The sequence below is a fragment of the Chiloscyllium plagiosum genome, unplaced genomic scaffold (assembly GCF_037043375.1).
Source record: "Chiloscyllium plagiosum isolate Xiang-an unplaced genomic scaffold, Cpla_swu_hap1 HiC_scaffold_25, whole genome shotgun sequence".
In the NCBI taxonomy this organism is placed as follows: domain Eukaryota; kingdom Metazoa; phylum Chordata; class Chondrichthyes; order Orectolobiformes; family Hemiscylliidae; genus Chiloscyllium; species Chiloscyllium plagiosum.
The window spans coordinates 4,562,379-4,581,741 of record NW_028270163.1 but is presented as its reverse complement, the minus strand read 5'-3'; the positions used below and the strand labels follow the sequence as shown (position 1 = coordinate 4,581,741).

The following is a 19,363-nucleotide window of genomic DNA, read 5'->3' as shown; positions in this document are numbered from 1 at the left end:
CACTGCACCATTGTCCCCACTGCACCATGTTCTCCACTGTACCATTTTCCCGACTGTACCATTTTCCCCACTGCACCATGTTCCCCACTGCACCATTTCCCCACTGTACCATTTTTCCCACTGTACCATTTTCCCCACTGCACCATGTTCCCCACTGCACCATTTCCCCACTGTACCATTTTTCCCGACTGTACCATTTTCCCCACTGCACCATGTTCCCCACTGCACCATTTCCCCACTGTACCATTTTTCCCTCTGCACCATTTTCCCCACTGCACCATTTTCCACACTGCACCATTTTCCCCACTGCACCATTTTTCCCCTCTGTACCATTTTCCCCACTGTATCATTTTCCCCACTGTACCATTTTCCCCACTGCACCATTTTCCCCACTGCACCATTTTTCCCCACTGTACAATTTCCCCCACTGCACCATTGTCCCCACTGCACCATGTTCTCCACTGTACCATTTTCCCGACTGTACCATTTTCCCCACTGCACCATGTTCCCCACTGCACCATTTCCCCACTGTACCATTTTTCCCACTGTACCATTTTCCCCACTGCACCATGTTCTCCACTGCACCATTTCCCCACTGTACCATTTTTCCCTCTGCACCATTTTCCCCACTGCACCATTTTCCCCACTGTTCCATTTTCCCCACTGCACCATTGTCCCCACTGCATCATTTTCCCCACTGTACCATTTTCTCCACGGCACCATTGTCCCCACTGCACCATTTTCCCCACTGCACCATTTACCCCACTGCGCTATTGTCCCCACTGCACCATATTCCCCACTGCACCATTGTCCCCACTACACCTTGTTCTCCATGCACCATTTTCCCCACTGCACCATTGTCCCACTGCACCATTTTCCCCACTGTACCATGTTCTCCACTGCACCATTTTCCCCACTGCACCATTTTCCCCACTGCACCATTTTCCCCACTGCACCATGTTCTCCACTGCACCATTTTCCCTCTGCACCATTTTCCCCACTGTACCATGTTCTCCACTGCACCATTTTCCCCACTGCACCATTTTCCCCACTGCACCATTTTCCCCACTGCACCATGTTCTCCACTGCAACATTTTTCCCACTGTCCCATTGTCCCCACTGCACCATGTTCTCCACTGCAACATTTTCCCCACTGTATCATTTTTCCCACTGTCCCATTTTCCCCACTGCACCATTTTCCCCACTGCACCATGGTCTCCACTGCACCATTTTCCCCACTGCACCATTTTCCCCCTGCACCATGGTCTCCACTGCACCATGTTCTCCACTGCACCATTTTTCCCACTCTCCCATTATACCCACTGCACCATGTTCTCCACTGCAACATTTTCCCCACTGTACCATTTTTCCCACTGTCCCATTTTCCCCACTGCACCATTTTCCCCACTGCACCATGTTCTCCACTGCACCATTTTCCCCACTGCATCATTTTCCCCACTGTACCATTTTCCACACTGCACCATTGTCCCCACCGCACCATTTTCCCCACTGTACCATTTTCCCCACTGTACCATTTTCCCCACTGTACCATTTTCCCCACTGCACCATTGTCCCCACTGCACCATGTTCTCCATTGCACCATTGTCCCCACTGCACCATTGTCCCCACTGTACCATTCTCCCCACTTTACCATTTTCCCCACTGCACCATTGTCCCCACTGCACCATTTTCCCCACTGTACCATTTTCCCCTCCTCACCATTGTCCCCACTGCACCATCTTCTCCACTGCACCATTGTCCCCACTGCACCTTTTTCCCCACTGTACCATTTTCCCCACTGTACCATTTTCCCCACTGCACCATTGTCCCCACTGCACCATTTTCCCCACTGTACCATTTTCCCCTCCTCACCATTGTCCCCACTGCACCATCTTCTCCACTGCACCATTGTCCCACTGCACCATTTTCCCCACTGCACCATTTTCCCCACTGCACCATATTCTCCATTGCACCTTTTTCCCCACTGTACCATTTTCCTCACTGCACCATTGTCCCACTGCACCATGTTCTCCACTGCACCATTTACCCCACTGTACCATTTTCCCCAGTGCACCATTTTCCCCACTGTACCATTTTCCCCACTGCATCATTTTCCCCACTGCACCATTTTTACCCACTGTACCATTTTCCCCACTGTCCCATTTTCCCCACTGTACCATTTTCCCCACTGCACCATTTTTCCCCACTGTACCATTTTTGCCCACAGCACCATTTTCCCCACTGCACCATTTACCCCACTGCAGCATTTTCCCCACTGTACCATTTTCCACACTGCACCATTTTCCACACTGTATCCATTTTCCACACTGCACCATTGTCCCCACTGTACCATGGTCCCCACTGCACCATGTTCCCCACTGTCCCATTTTTCCCACTGTACCATGTTCTCCACTGCACCATTTTCCCCACTGTACCATTTTCCCCACTGCACCATTGTCCCCACTGCACCATTTTCCCCACTGCACCATGTTCCCCACTGTCCCATTTTTCCCACTGTACCATGTTCTCCACTGCACCATTTTCCCCACTGTACCATTTTCCCCACTGCACCATTTACCCCACTGCAGCATTTTCCCCACTGTACCATTTTCCACACTGCACCATTGTCCCCACTGCACCATTTTCCCCACTGCACCATTTTCCCCACTGCACCATGTTCTCCACTGCACCATGTTCCCCACTGCACCATGTTCCCCACTGTACCAATTTTCCCACTGTACCATGTTCCCCACTGTACCATGTTCCCCACTGCACCATTTTCCCCACTGTACCATTTTTCCCACTGTACCATGTTCCCCACTGTACCATTTTCCACACTGTACCATGTTCTCCACTGCACCATTTTCCCCACTGTACCATTTTCCCCACTGCACCATTTACCCCACTGCAGCATTTTCCCCACTGTACCATTTTCCACACTGCACCATTTTCCCCACTATACCATTTTCCCCACTGCACCATTTTCCTCACTGCACCATGTTCCCCACTGTACCATTTTCCCCACTGTATCATTTTCCCCACTGCACCATTGTCCCCACTGTACCATTTTCCCCACTGCATCATTTTCCCCACTGCACCATTTTCCCCACTGTACCATTTTCCCCACTGTACCATTTTCCCCACTGCACCATTTTCCCCACTGCATCATTTTCCCCACTGCACCATTTTCCCCACTGCACCATGTTCTCCACTGCACCATTTTCCCCACTGCATCATTTTCCCCACTGCACCATTTCCCCACTGCATCATTTTCCCCACTGCACCATTTCCCCACTGCATCATTTTCCCCACTGCATCATTTTCCCCACTGTACCATTGTCCACACTGCACCATTGTCCCCACTGCACCTTGTTCTCCACTGCACCATTGTCCCCACTGCACCTTGTTCTCCACTGCACCATTGTCCCCACTGCACCATTGTCCCCACTGCACCATTGTCCCCACTGCACCTTGTTCTCCACTGCACCATTGTCCCCACTGCACCTTGTTCTCCACTGCACCATTGTCCCCACTGCACCATTGTCCCCACTGCACCATTGTCCCCACTGCACCTTGTTCTCCACTGCACCATTGTCCCCACTGCACCTTGTTCTCCACTGCACCATTGTCCCCACTGCACCTTGTTCTCCATTGCACCATTGTCCCCACTGCACCATTGTCCCCACTGCACCATTGTCCCCACTGCACCATTGTCCCCACTGCACCTTGTTCTCCACTGCACCATTGTCCCCACTGCACTTTGTTCTGCACTGTACCATTTTCCCCACTGCACCATTTTCCCCACTGTCTCATTTTCCCCACTGCACCATGTTCTCCACTGTACCATTTTCCCCACTGCACTATTTTCCCCACTGCATCATTTTCCCCACTGCACCTGTCAAACTGAGCACTTGTACACCTGGAGATGGACAAGGTATTGTGACACTCAAGTCAGGAGAGAGTGATTCTGACTCTTAAAACATCGGCTCACCCATGACAGGTTGTGTTGGGCTTGGCCACAGCAGCATTGGGAAAAAGACCACCCAGGAGAGGGTCCTTGTGCTCACCGAGAGAATGGAGAACAGTTCTGGGGGAGAGGGCGATACATAATCATAGAATCCCTACAGAGCAGAAACAGGCCATTCAGCCCAACAGGTTCACACCGACCCTCCGAAGAGTAACCCACCCAGACCCATTCCCCTAACCTATGACTCTACCACTACCCCTGACTATGTGGATGTACCTACTAGAAAAGGGGCAAAACTTGATCTACTCTTGGGAAATAAGGCAGGGCTGGTGACTGAGGTGTCAGTGGGGGAGCACTTTGGGGTCAGCGACCATAATTCTATTAGATTTAAAATAGTGATGGAACAGGATAGGCCAGTTGAAATTCTAAATTGGAGGAAGCCTAATTTTGACTTTATTAGACAAGAACTTTCAAAAGCTGATGGGGGAAAATGTTCGCAAGTAAATGGACGGGTGGAAAATGGGAAGCCTTCAGAAATGAGATAACGAAAATCCAGAGAAAGTATATTCCTGTCAGGGTGAAAGGAAAGGCTGGTGGGTATAGGGAATGCTGGATGACTAAAGACGTTGAGGGTTTGGTTAAGAAAAAGAAGGAAGCATATGTCAGGTATAAACAGGATAGATCGAGTGAATCCTTAGAAAAGTATAAAGGCAGTAGGATTATACTTAAAAGGGAAATCAGGAGGGCAAAAAAGGGGACCTGAGATAGCTTTGGCAAGTAGGGTTAAAGAGAATCCAAAGGGTTTTTACAAATATATTAAGGACAAAAGGGTAACTAGGGAGAAAATACGGACCCTGAAAGATTAGCAAGGCGGCCTTTGTGTGGAGCCGCAGAAGATGGGGGAGATACTAAAGTGGTATTTTGCATCAGTACTTACTGTGGAAAAGGACATGGAAGATACAGACTGTCGGGAAATAGATGGTGAACATCTTGAAAAATGTCCATATTACAGAGGAGGAAGTGCTGGATGTCTTGAAATGCATAAAAGTGGATAGACCCCCAGGACCTGATCAAGTGTACCGAGAACTCTGTGGGAAACTAGAGGAGTGATTGCTGGGCCTCTTGCTGAGATATTTGTATCATCGATAGTCACAGGTGAGGTGCCGGAAGACTGGAGGTTGGCAAACGTGGTGCCACTGTTTAAGAAGGGTGGTAAGGACAAGCCAGAGAACTATAGACCAGTGAGCCTGACCTCGGTGGTGGGCAAGTTGTTGGAGGGACAGGATGTACATGTATTTGGAAAGGCAAGGACTGTGCGTGGGAAATCATGTCCCACAAACTTGATTGAGTTTTTTGAAGAAGTAACAAAGAGGATTGATAAGGGCAGAGTGGTAGACGTGATCGATATGGACTTCAGTAAGGCGTTCGACAAGGTTCCCCATGGGAGACTGATTAGCAAGGTTAGATCTCATGGAATACAGGGAGAACTAGCCATTTGGATATGGAACTGGCTCAAAGGTAGAAGACAGAGGGTGGTGGTAGACGGTTGTTTTTCAGACTGGAGGCCTGTGACCAGTGGAGTGTCACAAGGATTGGTGCTGGGTCCATACTTTTCATCATTTATACAAATGATTTGGATGTGAGCATAAGAGGTACAGTTAGTAAGTTTACAGATGACACCAAAATTGGAGGTGTAGTGGACAGCGAAGAGGGTTACCTCAGATTACAACAGGATCTTGATCAGATGGGGCAATGGGCTGAGAAGTGGCAGATGGAGTTTAATTCAGATAAATGTGAGGTGCTGCATTTTGGAAAGGCAATTCAGAGCAGGACTTATACACTTAATGGTAAGGCCCTAGGGAGTGTTGCTGAACAAAGAGACCTTGGAGTGCAGGTTCATAGCTCCTTGAAAGTGGAGTCGCAGGTAGATAGGATAGTGAAGAAGGTGTTTGGTATGCTTTCCTTTATTGGTCAGAGTATTGAGTACAGGAGTTGGGAGGTCATGTTGTGGCTGTACAGGACATTGGTTAGGCCACTGTTGGAATATTGCGTGCAATTCTGGTCTCCTTCCTATCGGAAAGATGTTGTGAAACTTGAAAGGGTTAAGAAAAGATTTAAAGGATGTTGCCAGGGTTGGAGGATCTGAGCTACAGGGAGAGGCTGAACAGGCTGGGGCTGTTTTCCCTGGAGCTGAGGGGTGACCAATAGAGGTTTATAAAATTAAGAGGGGCATGGATAGGATAACTAGACAAGGTCTTTTCGCTGGGGTTGGGGAGTCCAGAACTAGAGGGCATAGGTTTAGGGTGAGAGGGGAAAAATATAAAAGAGACCTAAGGGGCAATTTTTTCACGCAGAGGGTGGTACGTGCATGGAATGAGCAGCCAGAGGATGTGGTGGAGGCTGGTACAATTGCAACATTTAAGAGGCATTTGGATGGGTATATGAATAGGAAGAGTTTGGAGGGATATGGGCCGGGTGCTGGCAGGTGGGACTAGATTGGGTTGGGATATCTGGTCGGCATGGACAAGTTGGACTGAAGAGTCTGTTTCAGTGCTGTACACCTCTATGACTCTATAATGCACCTAACCTATTCATCCCTGAACACTACGGGCAATTTAGCATGGCCACATCACCTGACCTGCACATCTTTGGACTGTGGGAGGAAACCGGAGCACCCGGAGGAAACCCACGCAGACACGAGGAGAACGTGCAAACTCCACACAGTCAGTCGCCCGAGGTGGGGATCGAACCCAGGTCACTGGCGCTGTGAGGCAGCAGTGCTAACCACTAAACCATGGTAATGATGAAATGAATTGGGTTTGCTCATATCTTAGAAGAGTTAGAGAGAATGAGTGCCCAACAGGTTTTGCAGTCAATCTTCAGAGAATTTTCCTGATCACCCAATTGGATTATCAGGGATAGCAGGCAGCTGGATGGAGTTAAGTGAGGAATCAGTATCATTCTAACTGAGTAGCGGAACAGGAGGCTGTCCAGGAAGCCAGGCAGCTGCCGTACTTGCTGTGTTTTACCAGGTTCCTGTTTGTCTCCTTATGGATTCCAGCATCTGCAGTTTTTTCTCACTCTACTTGAGTAGTGGAGCTGACTTGAGGGACTGAATGGCCTCCTCCTGTTACTATGTTAGGGGTGGCTCCTCGTTGTCTGTTTTAATCACACAGCTTGCCTTACCTCGATAAACAGCACGGCCCACAGCTTGTTCCAGGAGCGGGATTGGCTGAGCGAGCTGTGACTAGCCAAGTGACTCCCTTTCACCGAGACGATGGTGTGAGCTGTGCCCAGGAGCAGGATTCCCAGACAGAGCGGCAGCCAGCATTCCGACTGCAGGAGCACGAACCCTGCATGATAAACAGGAGCTGCAGTCAATCTTCCCAACTCCCATTCAGTAGCCCCACCCAGCTCTCGCAAAGTAATGTCAGCACAGGAATCTGAATCACTGTGAGCTCTCTGTACAGTGACCGTCAATCCCATTACCCCGTGCTGTCTCTCTTCAGAGTATCCAATGTCTCCAGTTGCCCCACTCTTAAAAACAAGAGAATCCAAGGTCACTTGCAGTCAAACAATGTTCTTTCTCACATCCCCTGACATCTCTCTCCCGAAATCTCCACCCTGTGACCCACCAGCCCCTTGCACACACTACGAATGACATGGTTGCCCTCGGTCTACCATATCCCAAAGTAATCATCTCCACCTCCCTCTAACCTTCCATCAATTTCAGCTCCAAGAGATGGAGAATAACTTCCACCACAGCCATGTGACACTCACTGCCCCCAGCTCATCAGGCCGTGCCATGGCCCTGAGCCAACTCCCAGGCTGGGAGTCAGCTGGTCACGGATTGGGCGGGGCTATAAGGGCACTGAGTGCGTGCCCCACCACACCATCACCCTCGCCAACACTGCCAACAAGCACCCAGTCAGAGGGAGGCTTGGGGCACACCCATCCCCCACTGAGGGAGAGACACAGGGAGCACCCATCCCCCACAGAGGGAGACACAGGAGCACCCATCCCCCACAGAGGGAGACACCAGGAGCACCCATCCCCCACTGAGGGAGAGACACAGGGAGCACCCATCCACCACAGAGGGAGACACAGGAGCACCCATCCCCCACAGAGGGAGACACAGGAGCACCCATCCCCCACAGAGAGAGACACAGGGAGCACCCATCCCCCACAGAGGGAGACACAGGAGCACCCATCCCCCACAGAGGGAGACACAGGAGCACCCATCTCCCACAGAGAGAGACACCGGGAGCATCCATCCCCCACTGAGGGAGACACAGGGAGCCCCCATCCCCCACAGAGGGAGACACAGGGAGCACCTATCGCCTACAGAGAGAGACACAGGGAGCACCCATCGCCCACAGAGAGAGACACAGGGAGCACCAATCCCCCGCTGAGGGAGACACGGGGTGCACCCATTCCCCACAGAGGGAGACACGGGGTGCACCAATCCCCCACAGAGGGAGTCACAGGGAGCACCCATCCCCCACTGAGGGAGACACAGGGAGCACCCATCCCCCACTGAGGGAGACACAGGGAGCACCCATCCACCACAGGGGGAGACACGGGGAGCACCCATCCCCCACAGAGTGAGACACGCGGAGCATCCATCCCCCACTGTGGGAGGCACAGGGAGCAGCCATCCCCCACAGAGGGTGGCACAGGGTGCACACATCGCCCACAGAGGGAGACACGGGGTGCACCCATCCCCCACAGAGAGAGACACAGGCAGCACGCATCCCCCACTGAGGGAGGCATAGGGAGCAGCCATCCCCCACAGAGAGAGACACAGGGTGCACCCATCCTTCACAGAGGGAGACACAGGGGGCACCCATCCCCCACTGAGGGAGACATAGGGGGCACCCATTCCCCACAGAGGGAGACACGGGGTGCACCCATCCCCACAGAAAGAGACACAGGGAGCACCCATCCCCCACAAAGGGAACCACGGGGTGCACACATCCCCCACTGAGATAGACACAGGGGGCACCCATCCCCCACAGAGGGAGACACGGGGTGCACCCATCCCCCACAGAGAGAGAGACACAGGGAGCACCCATCCCCCACAGACGGAGACATGGGGTGCACCCATCCCCCACAGAGGGAGACACGGGGTGCACCCATTCCCCACAGAGAGAGACACAGGGAGCACCCATCCCCTACAGAGGGAGCCAGAGGGAGCACCCATCCCCTACAGGGAGAGACACGGGGAGCACCCATCCCCCACAGAGGGAGACACAGGGAGCACCCATCGCCCACAGAGGGAGACACAGGGAGCACCCATAGCCCACTGAGGGAGAGACACAGGGAGCACCCATCCCCCACAGAGGAAGACACGGGGGCACCCAACCCCCACAGAGGGAGACACAGGGGCACCCATCGCACAGAGAGAGATTCAGGGAGCACCCATCCCCCACAGAGGGAGACACGGGTGCACCCATCCCACACAGAGGGAGACACAGGGAGCACCCATCCCCCACAGAGGGAGAGACAGTGAGCAACCATCCCTCACTGAGGGAGACACAGGGAGCACCCATCCCCCACAGAGGAAGACACGGGGTGCACCCATCCCCCACAGAGAGAGACACAGGGAGCACCCATCCCCCACAGAGAGAGACACAGGGAGCACCCATAGCCCACTGAGGAAGACACGGGGGCACCCATCCCCCACAGAGGGAGAGACGCAGGGAGCACCCATCCCCCACACAGGGAGAGACACAGGGTGCACCCATCCCGCACAGAGAGAGACACAGGGAGCACCCATCCCCCACAGAGGGAGAGACACAGGGAGCACCCATCCCCCACAGAGGGAGACACAGGGAGCACCCATCCCCCACAGAGGGAGAGACACAGGGTGCACCCATCCCGCACAGCGAGAGACACAGGGAGCACCTATCCCCCACAGAGGGAGAGACACAGGGAGCACCCATCCCCTACAGAGGGAGCCACAGGGAGCATCCATCCCCTAGAGGGAGAGACACGGGGAGCACCCATCCCCCACAGAGGGAGACACAGGGAGCACCCATAGCCCACTGAGGAAGAGACACAGGGAGCACCCATCCCTGACAGAGGGTGACACGGGGGCACCCATCCGCCACAGAGGGAGACACAGGGGCACCCATCCCCCACAGAGGGAGACACGGGGCACCCATCCCCCACAGAGGGAGAGACCGGGAGTACCCATCGCACAGAGAGAGATTCAGGGAGCACCCATCCCCCACAGAGGGAGACACAGGGAGCACCCATCCCCCAGAGAGGGAGAGACACAGGGTGCACCCATCCTTCACAGAGGGAGACACAGGGGGCACCCATCCCCCACTGAGGGAGACACAGGGAGCACCCATCCCCCACTGAAGGAGACACAGGGGGCACCCATCCCCCACAGAGGGAGACATGGGGTGCACCCATCCCCCACAGAGGGAGACACGGAATGCACCCATCCCCCACAGAGAGAGACACAGGGTGCACCCATCCCCCACAGAGGGAGACACAGGGAACACACATCCCCTACAGAGGGAGCCACAGGGAGCATCCATCACCTACAGGGAGAGACACGGGGAGCACCCATCCCCCACAGAGGGCGACACGGGGTGCACCCATCCCACACAGAGGGAGACACAGGGAGCACCCATAGCCCACTGAGGGAGAGACACAGGGAGCACCCATCCTCCACAGAGGGAGACACGGGGTGCACCCATCCCACACAGAGGGAGACACAGGGAGCACCCATCCCCCACACAGGGAGACACAGGGAGCACCCATCGCCCACAGAGGGAGACACAGGGAGCACCCATAGCCCACTGAGGGAGAGACACAGGGAGCACCCATCCTCCACAGAGATTCAGGGAGCACCCATCCCACACAGAGGGAGACACAGGGAGCACCCATCCCCCACAGAGGGAGACACAGGGAGCACCCATCGCCCACAGAGGGAGACACAGGGAGCACCCATAGCCCACTGAGGGAGAGACACAGGGAGCACCCATCCTCCACAGAGATTCAGGGAGCACCCATCGCACAGAGAGAGATTCAGGGAGCACCCATCCCCCACAGAGGGAGACACGGGGTGCACCCATCCCACACAGAGAGAGACACAGGGAGCACCCATCCCCCACAGAGGGAGACACAGGGAGCATCCATCGCCCACAGAGGGAGACACAGGGAGCACCATAGCCCACTGAGGGAGAGACACAGGGAGTACCCATCCTCCACAGAGATTCAGGGATCACCCATCCCACACAGAGGGAGACACAGGGAGCACCCATCCCCCACAGAGGGAGAGACAGTGAGCAACCATCCCCCACAGAGGGAGACACAGGGAGCACCCATCCCCCACAGAGGGAGACATGTGGTGCACCCATCCCCCACAGAGAGAGACACAGGGAGCACCCATCCCCCACAGAGAGAGACACAGGGAGCACCCATCCCCTACAGGGAGAGACACAGGGAGCACCCATCCCCCACAGAGAGAGACACAGGGAGCACCCATCGCCCACAGAGGGAGACACAGGGAGCACCCATAGCCCACTGAGGGAGAGACACATGGGGCACCCATCCCCCACAGAGGGAGCGACACAGGGTGTACCCATCCCCCACAGAGAGAGACACAGGGTGCACCCATAGCCCATGCAGGCAGACCTGGAGCACACACATGGCGCCCAGGGAGACTCAGGGCTCCATGACGATGCCTCCATTGCCAAACAACCAGAAGACAGCCTCTTCTCTTGCCCACTTATGACAACCAGTTATTTTAGCCATGATCCGGGAGGTGCCCAAGGCTCTTATAAAAAGAAATTCAATTCATGGGATCTGGGTGTCACAGGCATGGCTACCATTTGTTACCCTTCCATTATTGTCCTTGAACTGGGTGATTTACTGGGCCATTTCAGATATCAGGATAGAGTTAGCCATGTTACTGTGAGTCTGGAGTCATGTAGGCTGGAGTAGGTAAGGACGGCAGATTTCCTTCCCTAAAGGACATGAGTGAGTCAGATGGGTTTATGACAATCAATCATTGCCATTGTTACTGAGACTAGCTTTGAATTCTAAATATTTTACATTTATTAGTTAATTAACCAACAGAACTAACAGGAGATGGGCACGAGGCTGTTAAAAGTTAGACTATAAAGTAACTCTATTGAAGCAGAGGAAATGAACATTTTCAGCTCTTTGGCAACGACACAATGCTGGTACAGAATCCTAAGCACGATCATACACATCCGGAACAGGAAGAGGCCATTCAGCCCCTCGAGCCTGCTCCCACATTGGATCAAATCGCAGTCTTGACTGCAACCTCAAAATGAACCTCCTGCTTGGTGTCCAGTAACTTGTGATTCCCCCATTAGTTAAGAATCTGTTTACCTCTATCTTACAAATATTCCACCGTTCTCTGGGGAGCAGCGTTACAAAGACTCACAACCCTCAGAGAGAAAAAGGAAGTTCCTTCGTCTCTGTCTTCAATGGGTGTTCCTTTACTTTGAAACGTTCCCCTTCGTTCTAGACTCTCTCACAAGGGAACTCATTCTGAACAGAATACATCAAGTCTCCTCAGACTTATACATGTCTCAATCAGACCATCCTCATTCTTCTAAACTCCAATGTCTGTTGTTTCCCAGTTAGAGAGCCTCTCTAACCCCAGTTATCAGTCCTGTGAACCTTCTTTAACCTACTTCTAATGCATTTATATCCTGTCTTCAATAAGGAGACCTAAACTGTACACAATATTTCTATACAACATTAACAATCACCTTTACAACTGGAGCAAAATTTCCCTGATTTTAATATTCCATTTCCCTTGCAGTGAGTGACAACATCCCATTAGCCTTCCTCATCACTTACTGCATCTTCACACTAAATCCTTGTGATTCATGGACCATAACACCCAGATCCCTCTGTTTCAGAGAGCTCTGAAATCTCTCTCCATTTAAATAACATGCTGCCTCTTTATCTAATCTTCCTGCCAAAGTGGCCAATGTTGCACTTGATTTCCCAAATTCTTGCCCATTCAGGAACTTTCCAGAACCTCGTGAACTTTGAAGAGTTACATGAAGAAGGGGACAGTTTTGCACCACATCTTTTCAGGCCCCAGTGTTCATCAGGGCCAGTGAACCAGTCTGCTGTTTGTTCTCAGACCCTCTTTCTAGTGATGTAATTGTTCCTAGTTCTCCCTGTCTTAGATTTCCAGATCCACAACTATTTCTGAGATGTTTTTGTATCCTCTATAGCAAAGACACATGCAAAATATGTTATTTTATTCCCCATGTTCCATTGTTTACTTCCCAGGGACTGCTTTACTTACAATGTTCACTTTAAATACCTGTAGAAACTTTACTATCTGTTTTCACATTTCTAGCTAGTTTTCACTCAAGTCCTAATATTTCCCTTCTTTTTTTCTACTTAATCCTTCACAGGATGCTGACATCACTGGCTAGGCCAGCATCCATTGTCCATCCCAAGAAGGGAATTAAGAATCAACCACATTGCTGTGGGTCTGGAGTCACATGTAGACCAGACCAAGGCTGTTTCCTTCCCTAAAGGACATTAGTGAACCAGATGGACTTTTAATTTTTAAACCTTTAGTCATTCATTCCTTTCCCTTATCTTCTGACCTGCTGCATCTTTGTGGAATGATACATCTTTCCTCTCAATTTGATACAACCTTTAACTTCCTTTGTTAACCATGAAGAAGCCATCTTTCTCCCTCACTGAAATGTAACATTTCTGGCTCCTGCAAAATATCCCCTTAACTATACTGTATCTTCCATGACTAATTTCTTTACCTGTTGTCTCAGTTCACTTATCTCTCTGTCTCCAATTACTCACAACTTCCTCTCTCTCCCTCCAGTTATTTGGAGGCGTTTCACCCAGTTGGGTTAGCTGTGTTGCCCCTCTCGTTCTTGTCTCCTAATGGCTCCCCTCCTCTCCCCCTAGCCCCGCCTCTGCCTCACCCTGCTTGTCTACTTTGGGTTTCAGCATCTGCAGTTTCTTTATCTCTCACCGTCAGCAACTATCACCCAGACAGCAGGAAATTAATGAGAAGCCTCACAACTGAAGGAAGACTTGCTGCATCTCTGTAGCACCTGTAATAACCTCAGAACACCCTAAGCATTTTATAGCCAGTGAATCCTTTTTAAACTTTACCCACTGTTATCATGTAGGAAATGTGGCACATAGCAGGATACCACACACAGCATAGAGTCACAGATTCATAGAATTATACAGAAACAGACCCTTTGGTCCAACTTGCCCACGCCCGACCAGATATCCTAAATTAATCTAGTCCCATTTGCCAGCATTTAGCCCATATCCCTACAAACCCTTCCTATTCAAATACCCATTAAAAGATGCCATTTCAATGCTGTAATTGTACCAGACTCCACCAATTACTCTGGCAGCTCATTCCATACACTCACCATCCTCTGTGTGAACAAAGTTGCCCCTTAGGTCCCTTTTAAATCTTTCCCCTCTCACCTTAAACCTATGCCCTCTAGTTTTCAATTCCTCATCTCTGGAGAAAAGACTATAGGCTTTCATCCTATCCATGCCCCTCATGATTTTATAAACCTCTATAAGGTCACGCTTCTATAAGCATCCGACGCTCCAGGGAAAGTGCCCCAGCCTATCCAGCCTCTCCTTTTAACTCAAACATTCCAGTCCCGGTAACATCCTTGTTAATTGTTTCTGTACCCTTCCTAGTTTAACAACATCCTTCCCATTGCAGAGCAACCAGATTTGTATGCAGTATTGTAAACGTGGCCTGACTAATATTTTGCACAGCCGCGACATGACATCTGAATGGATTCTGATATCCTGTTCCAAGTTTGATCTTCCATTCTGTGTTACTTCCAGACTTCTGCACCACTCACCATTGCCATTAGAGCAGCGTGGTGGCTCAGTGGCTAGCACTGCTGCCTTATAATATCAAGGACCCAGGTTCGATTCCCATCTTGGGTGACAGGCTGTGTGGAATTTGTACATCCTCCCCATGTTTGTGGTTTTCCTCCCACGATCCAAAGATGTGCAGCTCAGGTGAATTGGCCATGCTGAAATTGTCCATAGTGTTAGGTGCACCAGTCAGGGGTAAATATAGGGTAGGGGAATGGGTCTGGGTGGGTTACGCTTCAGAGGGTTGATGTGGACTTGTTGGGCCAAAGGGCCTGTTTTCACGTGGTAGAGAATCTAATCTAAATGGCTTTCTGTAGAGTCAAAGCAATCCTGACAACTATTGTGTCTCTTACGAACTGGGATTTTAAATCACTCACCTGTCGAGATTATCAATGAAATTTTCCACAAATTTCCCTGGATGCTGAACTCATAATAATTTGTGCTATTTTGAGAACTTTATCTGTTCTGAGGTTAAAGTAATTTGTCAAGGGGTTTCAAGACTTAGTTAAAAGGATCTGTTGTTTCTTTTACCTTTTGGTAACACCATCAGCTACACTCTCAATCATATTTCAAAGAATACTGACTTTTATTTCATAGAATCTCTACAGTCTAGAAACAGGCCATTTGTCCCAATAGGTCCACATCGACCCTCTGGAGAATATCCTACCCAGACCCATTCCCCTACCCTACATTTCCCATGACTAATGCACCTAACCCACACAGCCCTGGACACTATGGGGCAATTTAGCATGGCCAATCCACCCTGACCTGCACATCTTTGGACTGTGGGAGGAAACCAGATCACCCGGAGGAAACCCACACAGACACAGGGAGAACCCAAACTCCACATTGACAGTCACCCAAAGCTCAGAACAAACCTGGCTCCCTGGCACTGTGAGGCAGCAGTGCTAACCACTGAGCCACTGTGCCACCCTTGATTAGCTTCTTAGTTAGTTTATAGTTTGGATGTTATTCTGTAATCCTAAGGATTGTTTTCTTTGAGATGTCCAACACTGTGAAATACTTGATTAATCACAGAAGTTAAATCTTCCCAATATTATTATTTCAGTTCTGTCTTCTTAAAGTAATCATTGAGTTTTCTGTACTTTAAAGAAGCTTTCATTTTGCACTTATAGAACAGCTGCTATCCAAAAGGGATTTCCTGTATTTTCTGCAGTTCCACTGGATGAATCCCACTGTTTACAGCCTTAACGAATGATTCCCATTTCCTTAACAGTTTTACTGAATGATTCCTGCTACCTGCAGCATCAATAAACAATGTCCACTTCAAACACAATTTACTAAATGACTCCTGCTATTCACAGCTTTTGCAGATTAATTCCATTTCTTCCGTGTATTTTTCCACCTGATTCACACAGTCTGTGGCTTTAATTATGAGCCCATTTCTTTCTTGGCCTTTTCCTTGATTATTGCTCTTCCCTATGTTTTAAATAAATGCTTCCCTTCTTTGATGAAGGATCTCCCACCTTTTCAACAGCCATTGTAAAATCTCCCAGTTTTCTTCATCCATTAGACCTGGGATACTTGCAGCTCCCAATTTACCCTTTTGTTACTTTAACTCTGGCTTTGCAATGTCCCTGGTTTGTGACATCAGTTTAACTAGTGGAAGGATGCTGTCAGACTGGAGGCCTGTGACTGGTGGAATGCCTCAGGGCTCAGTGCTGGGCCCACTGCTGTTTGTTATCTATATCAATGATTTGGGTGAGAATGTACAAGGCCTGATTAGTAAGTTTGCTGATGACACTGAAACAGGAGAAAGCATGGACAGTGAGGAAGGTTGTCAGAAAATACAGCAGGACTTTGATCAGGACTTTGTGGGTGGCACGGTGGCACAGTGGTTAGCACTGCTGCCTCACAGCGCCTGAGACCCGGGTTCAATTCCCACCTCAGGCGACTGACTGTGTGGAGTTTGCACATTCTCCCCGTGTCTGCTTGGGTTTCCTCCAGGTGCTCCGGTTTCCTCCCACAGTCCAAAGATGTGCAGGTCAGGTGAATTGACCATGTTAAATTGCCCATAGAGTTAGGTAATGGGTAAATATAGGGGTATGGGTGGGTTGCGCTTCGGCGGGTCGGTGTGGACTTGTTGGGCCAAAGGGCCTGTTTCCACACTGTAATGTAATCTAATCTAAACTGGGGAAGTGGGCTGAGAAATGGCAAATAGTGTTTAATATAGATAAGGGTGAGGGCTTGCATTTTGGAAAGTCAAATCAAGGTAGGAGTTTCATGGTGAATGGTGGGGCCTGAAGGAGTGTAGTGGAACAGAGAGACCTTGGAGTTCAGGTGCACAGTTCTCTGAAAGTGGAGTCAGAGGTAGACAGGGCAGGGAAAAAGGCTTTTGGCACACTGGCCTTCATCAGTCAGAGCTTGAGTATAGATGTTGGGAAGTTTAGTTGCAGTTGTACAGGATGTTGATGAGGCCGTACTTGGAGTATTGTGTTCAGTTTTGGTCGCCTTGCTATTGGAAGGATGTTATTAAACTGGAAAGAGTGCAGAAGAAATTTACAGGGATGTTGCCAGGACTCACGGGTCTGAGTTATAGGGAGCGGTTGGACAAGCGAGGACTTATTTCTTTAGTGTAGGAAACTAAGGGGGATCTTATAGAGGTGTATACGATCATGAAAAGCATGGACGGGGTGAATGCACTCAGTTTTTTTCCCAGGGTTGGGGAATTGAGGACTAGAGGGCATCAGTTTAAGGTTAGAGGGGAAAGAATAGAAGGAAACCTGAGGGGCAACCTTTTTACACAGAGGGTGGTACGCATATGGAATGAGCTGCCAGCAGAATGGTTGAGGCGGGTACATTAACAACATTTTAAAAAGATTTAAACAAATACATGGATAGGAAAGGATTAGAAGGATATGGGCCGAGTGCAGGGAAATGGGGTTAGCGTGGATGACATGTTGGTCGGCATGGACCAGACTGGGCCAAAGGGCCTGTCTCCCTCCGTGCTGTAGGACTCTATGACTCTCGACATTGCCTCTAATGATTTCTACATATGTCCAAGGCTACGATCAACAGATCTTTAATCAGAGTAGGAAATCGAGGTTATAGGGATTATCAGGTCAACCACGATCTCACTGACTAGACTCAAGGGGCTGAATGGCCTGCATTTGTTCCAACATCTAACTGTAGCTGTGTCTCATGGTGCTACAGGCAAACAGTTGTTCTGAGCTTTCCTTACTTTTCATTTCCCCAGGGTGTACTACTGTACCTTTTTAAAATGTTTTCTTTTACCCACCAGGGATTTTAACTCTAGTCATGGAGCCTGTAACCACCAGCTCACGCACCAGCACAGTCTTGACCTGCGACTCTTCCTCCTGACCATCACACCGTGAGTTCTCAGCTTTGAAGTCTCTCACTCTCCTTCTCCAGCACGTTCCTATCTCTCCTGCAGTTGCCAGTCTCCTGCGAAGTCTGACATGCTTTGACCATTGACTGAAGATTTTTCTTTGTGTTGTAACCCACTGAGGGAGTGTGTCCTCACCATTCTTGGAGTCATTGCAAACTTTTTTTTTAAGGTATGCACAGTATCCCAATTTATCAGACTTTTAGACTAAGCTGTCAGTAATTAAACTATAGCCACAAGTAAACAGAAATAAGCCATAGGCATGTAACACCAGTTACTAAAAACTGTAATGGTTTTGTAAACCACCCTCCCCTTACACACATGCAGACAGACTAACAAATAGGGAAATAAATGGCGGAGGTAAAGAGAATTACTGCAAAGTCAGTTCAAAGATCTTTGATTCCAATTCGGATATTGAGATGATCTTCAGCTAGCCAGGTGTTGAATTAACTTTGGAAGCTTCTGGTTTGTCGGAAAACTGTCTCAGGTTTATCAATTCAACAGTTAGCTCATGGCAGTTGTTGCAGAAGAGGTAGCTAGTTTTCTTCAAGTTTAAACCTAGTCTTTTACTGCAGAGATCAGACAGCTTCTGCTGGGAAGAACAATAGCGCCTACTTTGGTGTCTTTCTCTGTCTGAGCCTCTGTACCTTGTTTCCAGTTCCAACCTGCTCAGTTAGTGGAGAACCAACGCCTTGCTTCCTGATCACCTGCATATTGTAGGAACCTTAGTCACAAGAAAACAAGTTCATAATATGTCCACAATCAAAGTTCATGTTGTGAAATTACACAGCCGTCCTGATAAATCCTGGTTTATTTATAACATCTCTTTCTCCTTCAGACCAGAGTTTTTAAAAGACACAAAAATATCAAGACATGATTCCTACCTTTTCCATGCACCCTGTTCACAATGGCAGGGTCAGTCTGTCTCTATCACTAAGTCATATTTCAGTCTCTTCAGTCCTTCCTTGTCTGATCTTCACTCTTCCTCTGCATTTCCTGTCATCCTTCACCTCTCCCAACTCTCAAATTAAATCCTCATTCCCTTCTGCCCTTTCAGGTATCATGACCATTCTCTCATCAACAGGTGGACTGCTTTCTCTCTCATCCTCGGCTCCTTTGGACTCTTCCTG

General features: G+C 49.9%; 1 protein-coding gene across 1 annotated transcript in view; it reads right to left on the bottom strand.

Annotated features, from left to right (window-relative positions):
- fads6 (fatty acid desaturase 6) overlaps positions 1-19,363 on the bottom strand; it is a 157,049-nt gene that overhangs the window by 124,510 nt on the left and 13,176 nt on the right. Inside the window, exon 2 of the mRNA XM_088000410.1 lies at positions 7,154-7,320. Coding sequence (XP_087856536.1) covers positions 7,154-7,320 — 167 coding nt within the window. The remainder of the gene's footprint in view (positions 1-7,153; positions 7,321-19,363) is intronic.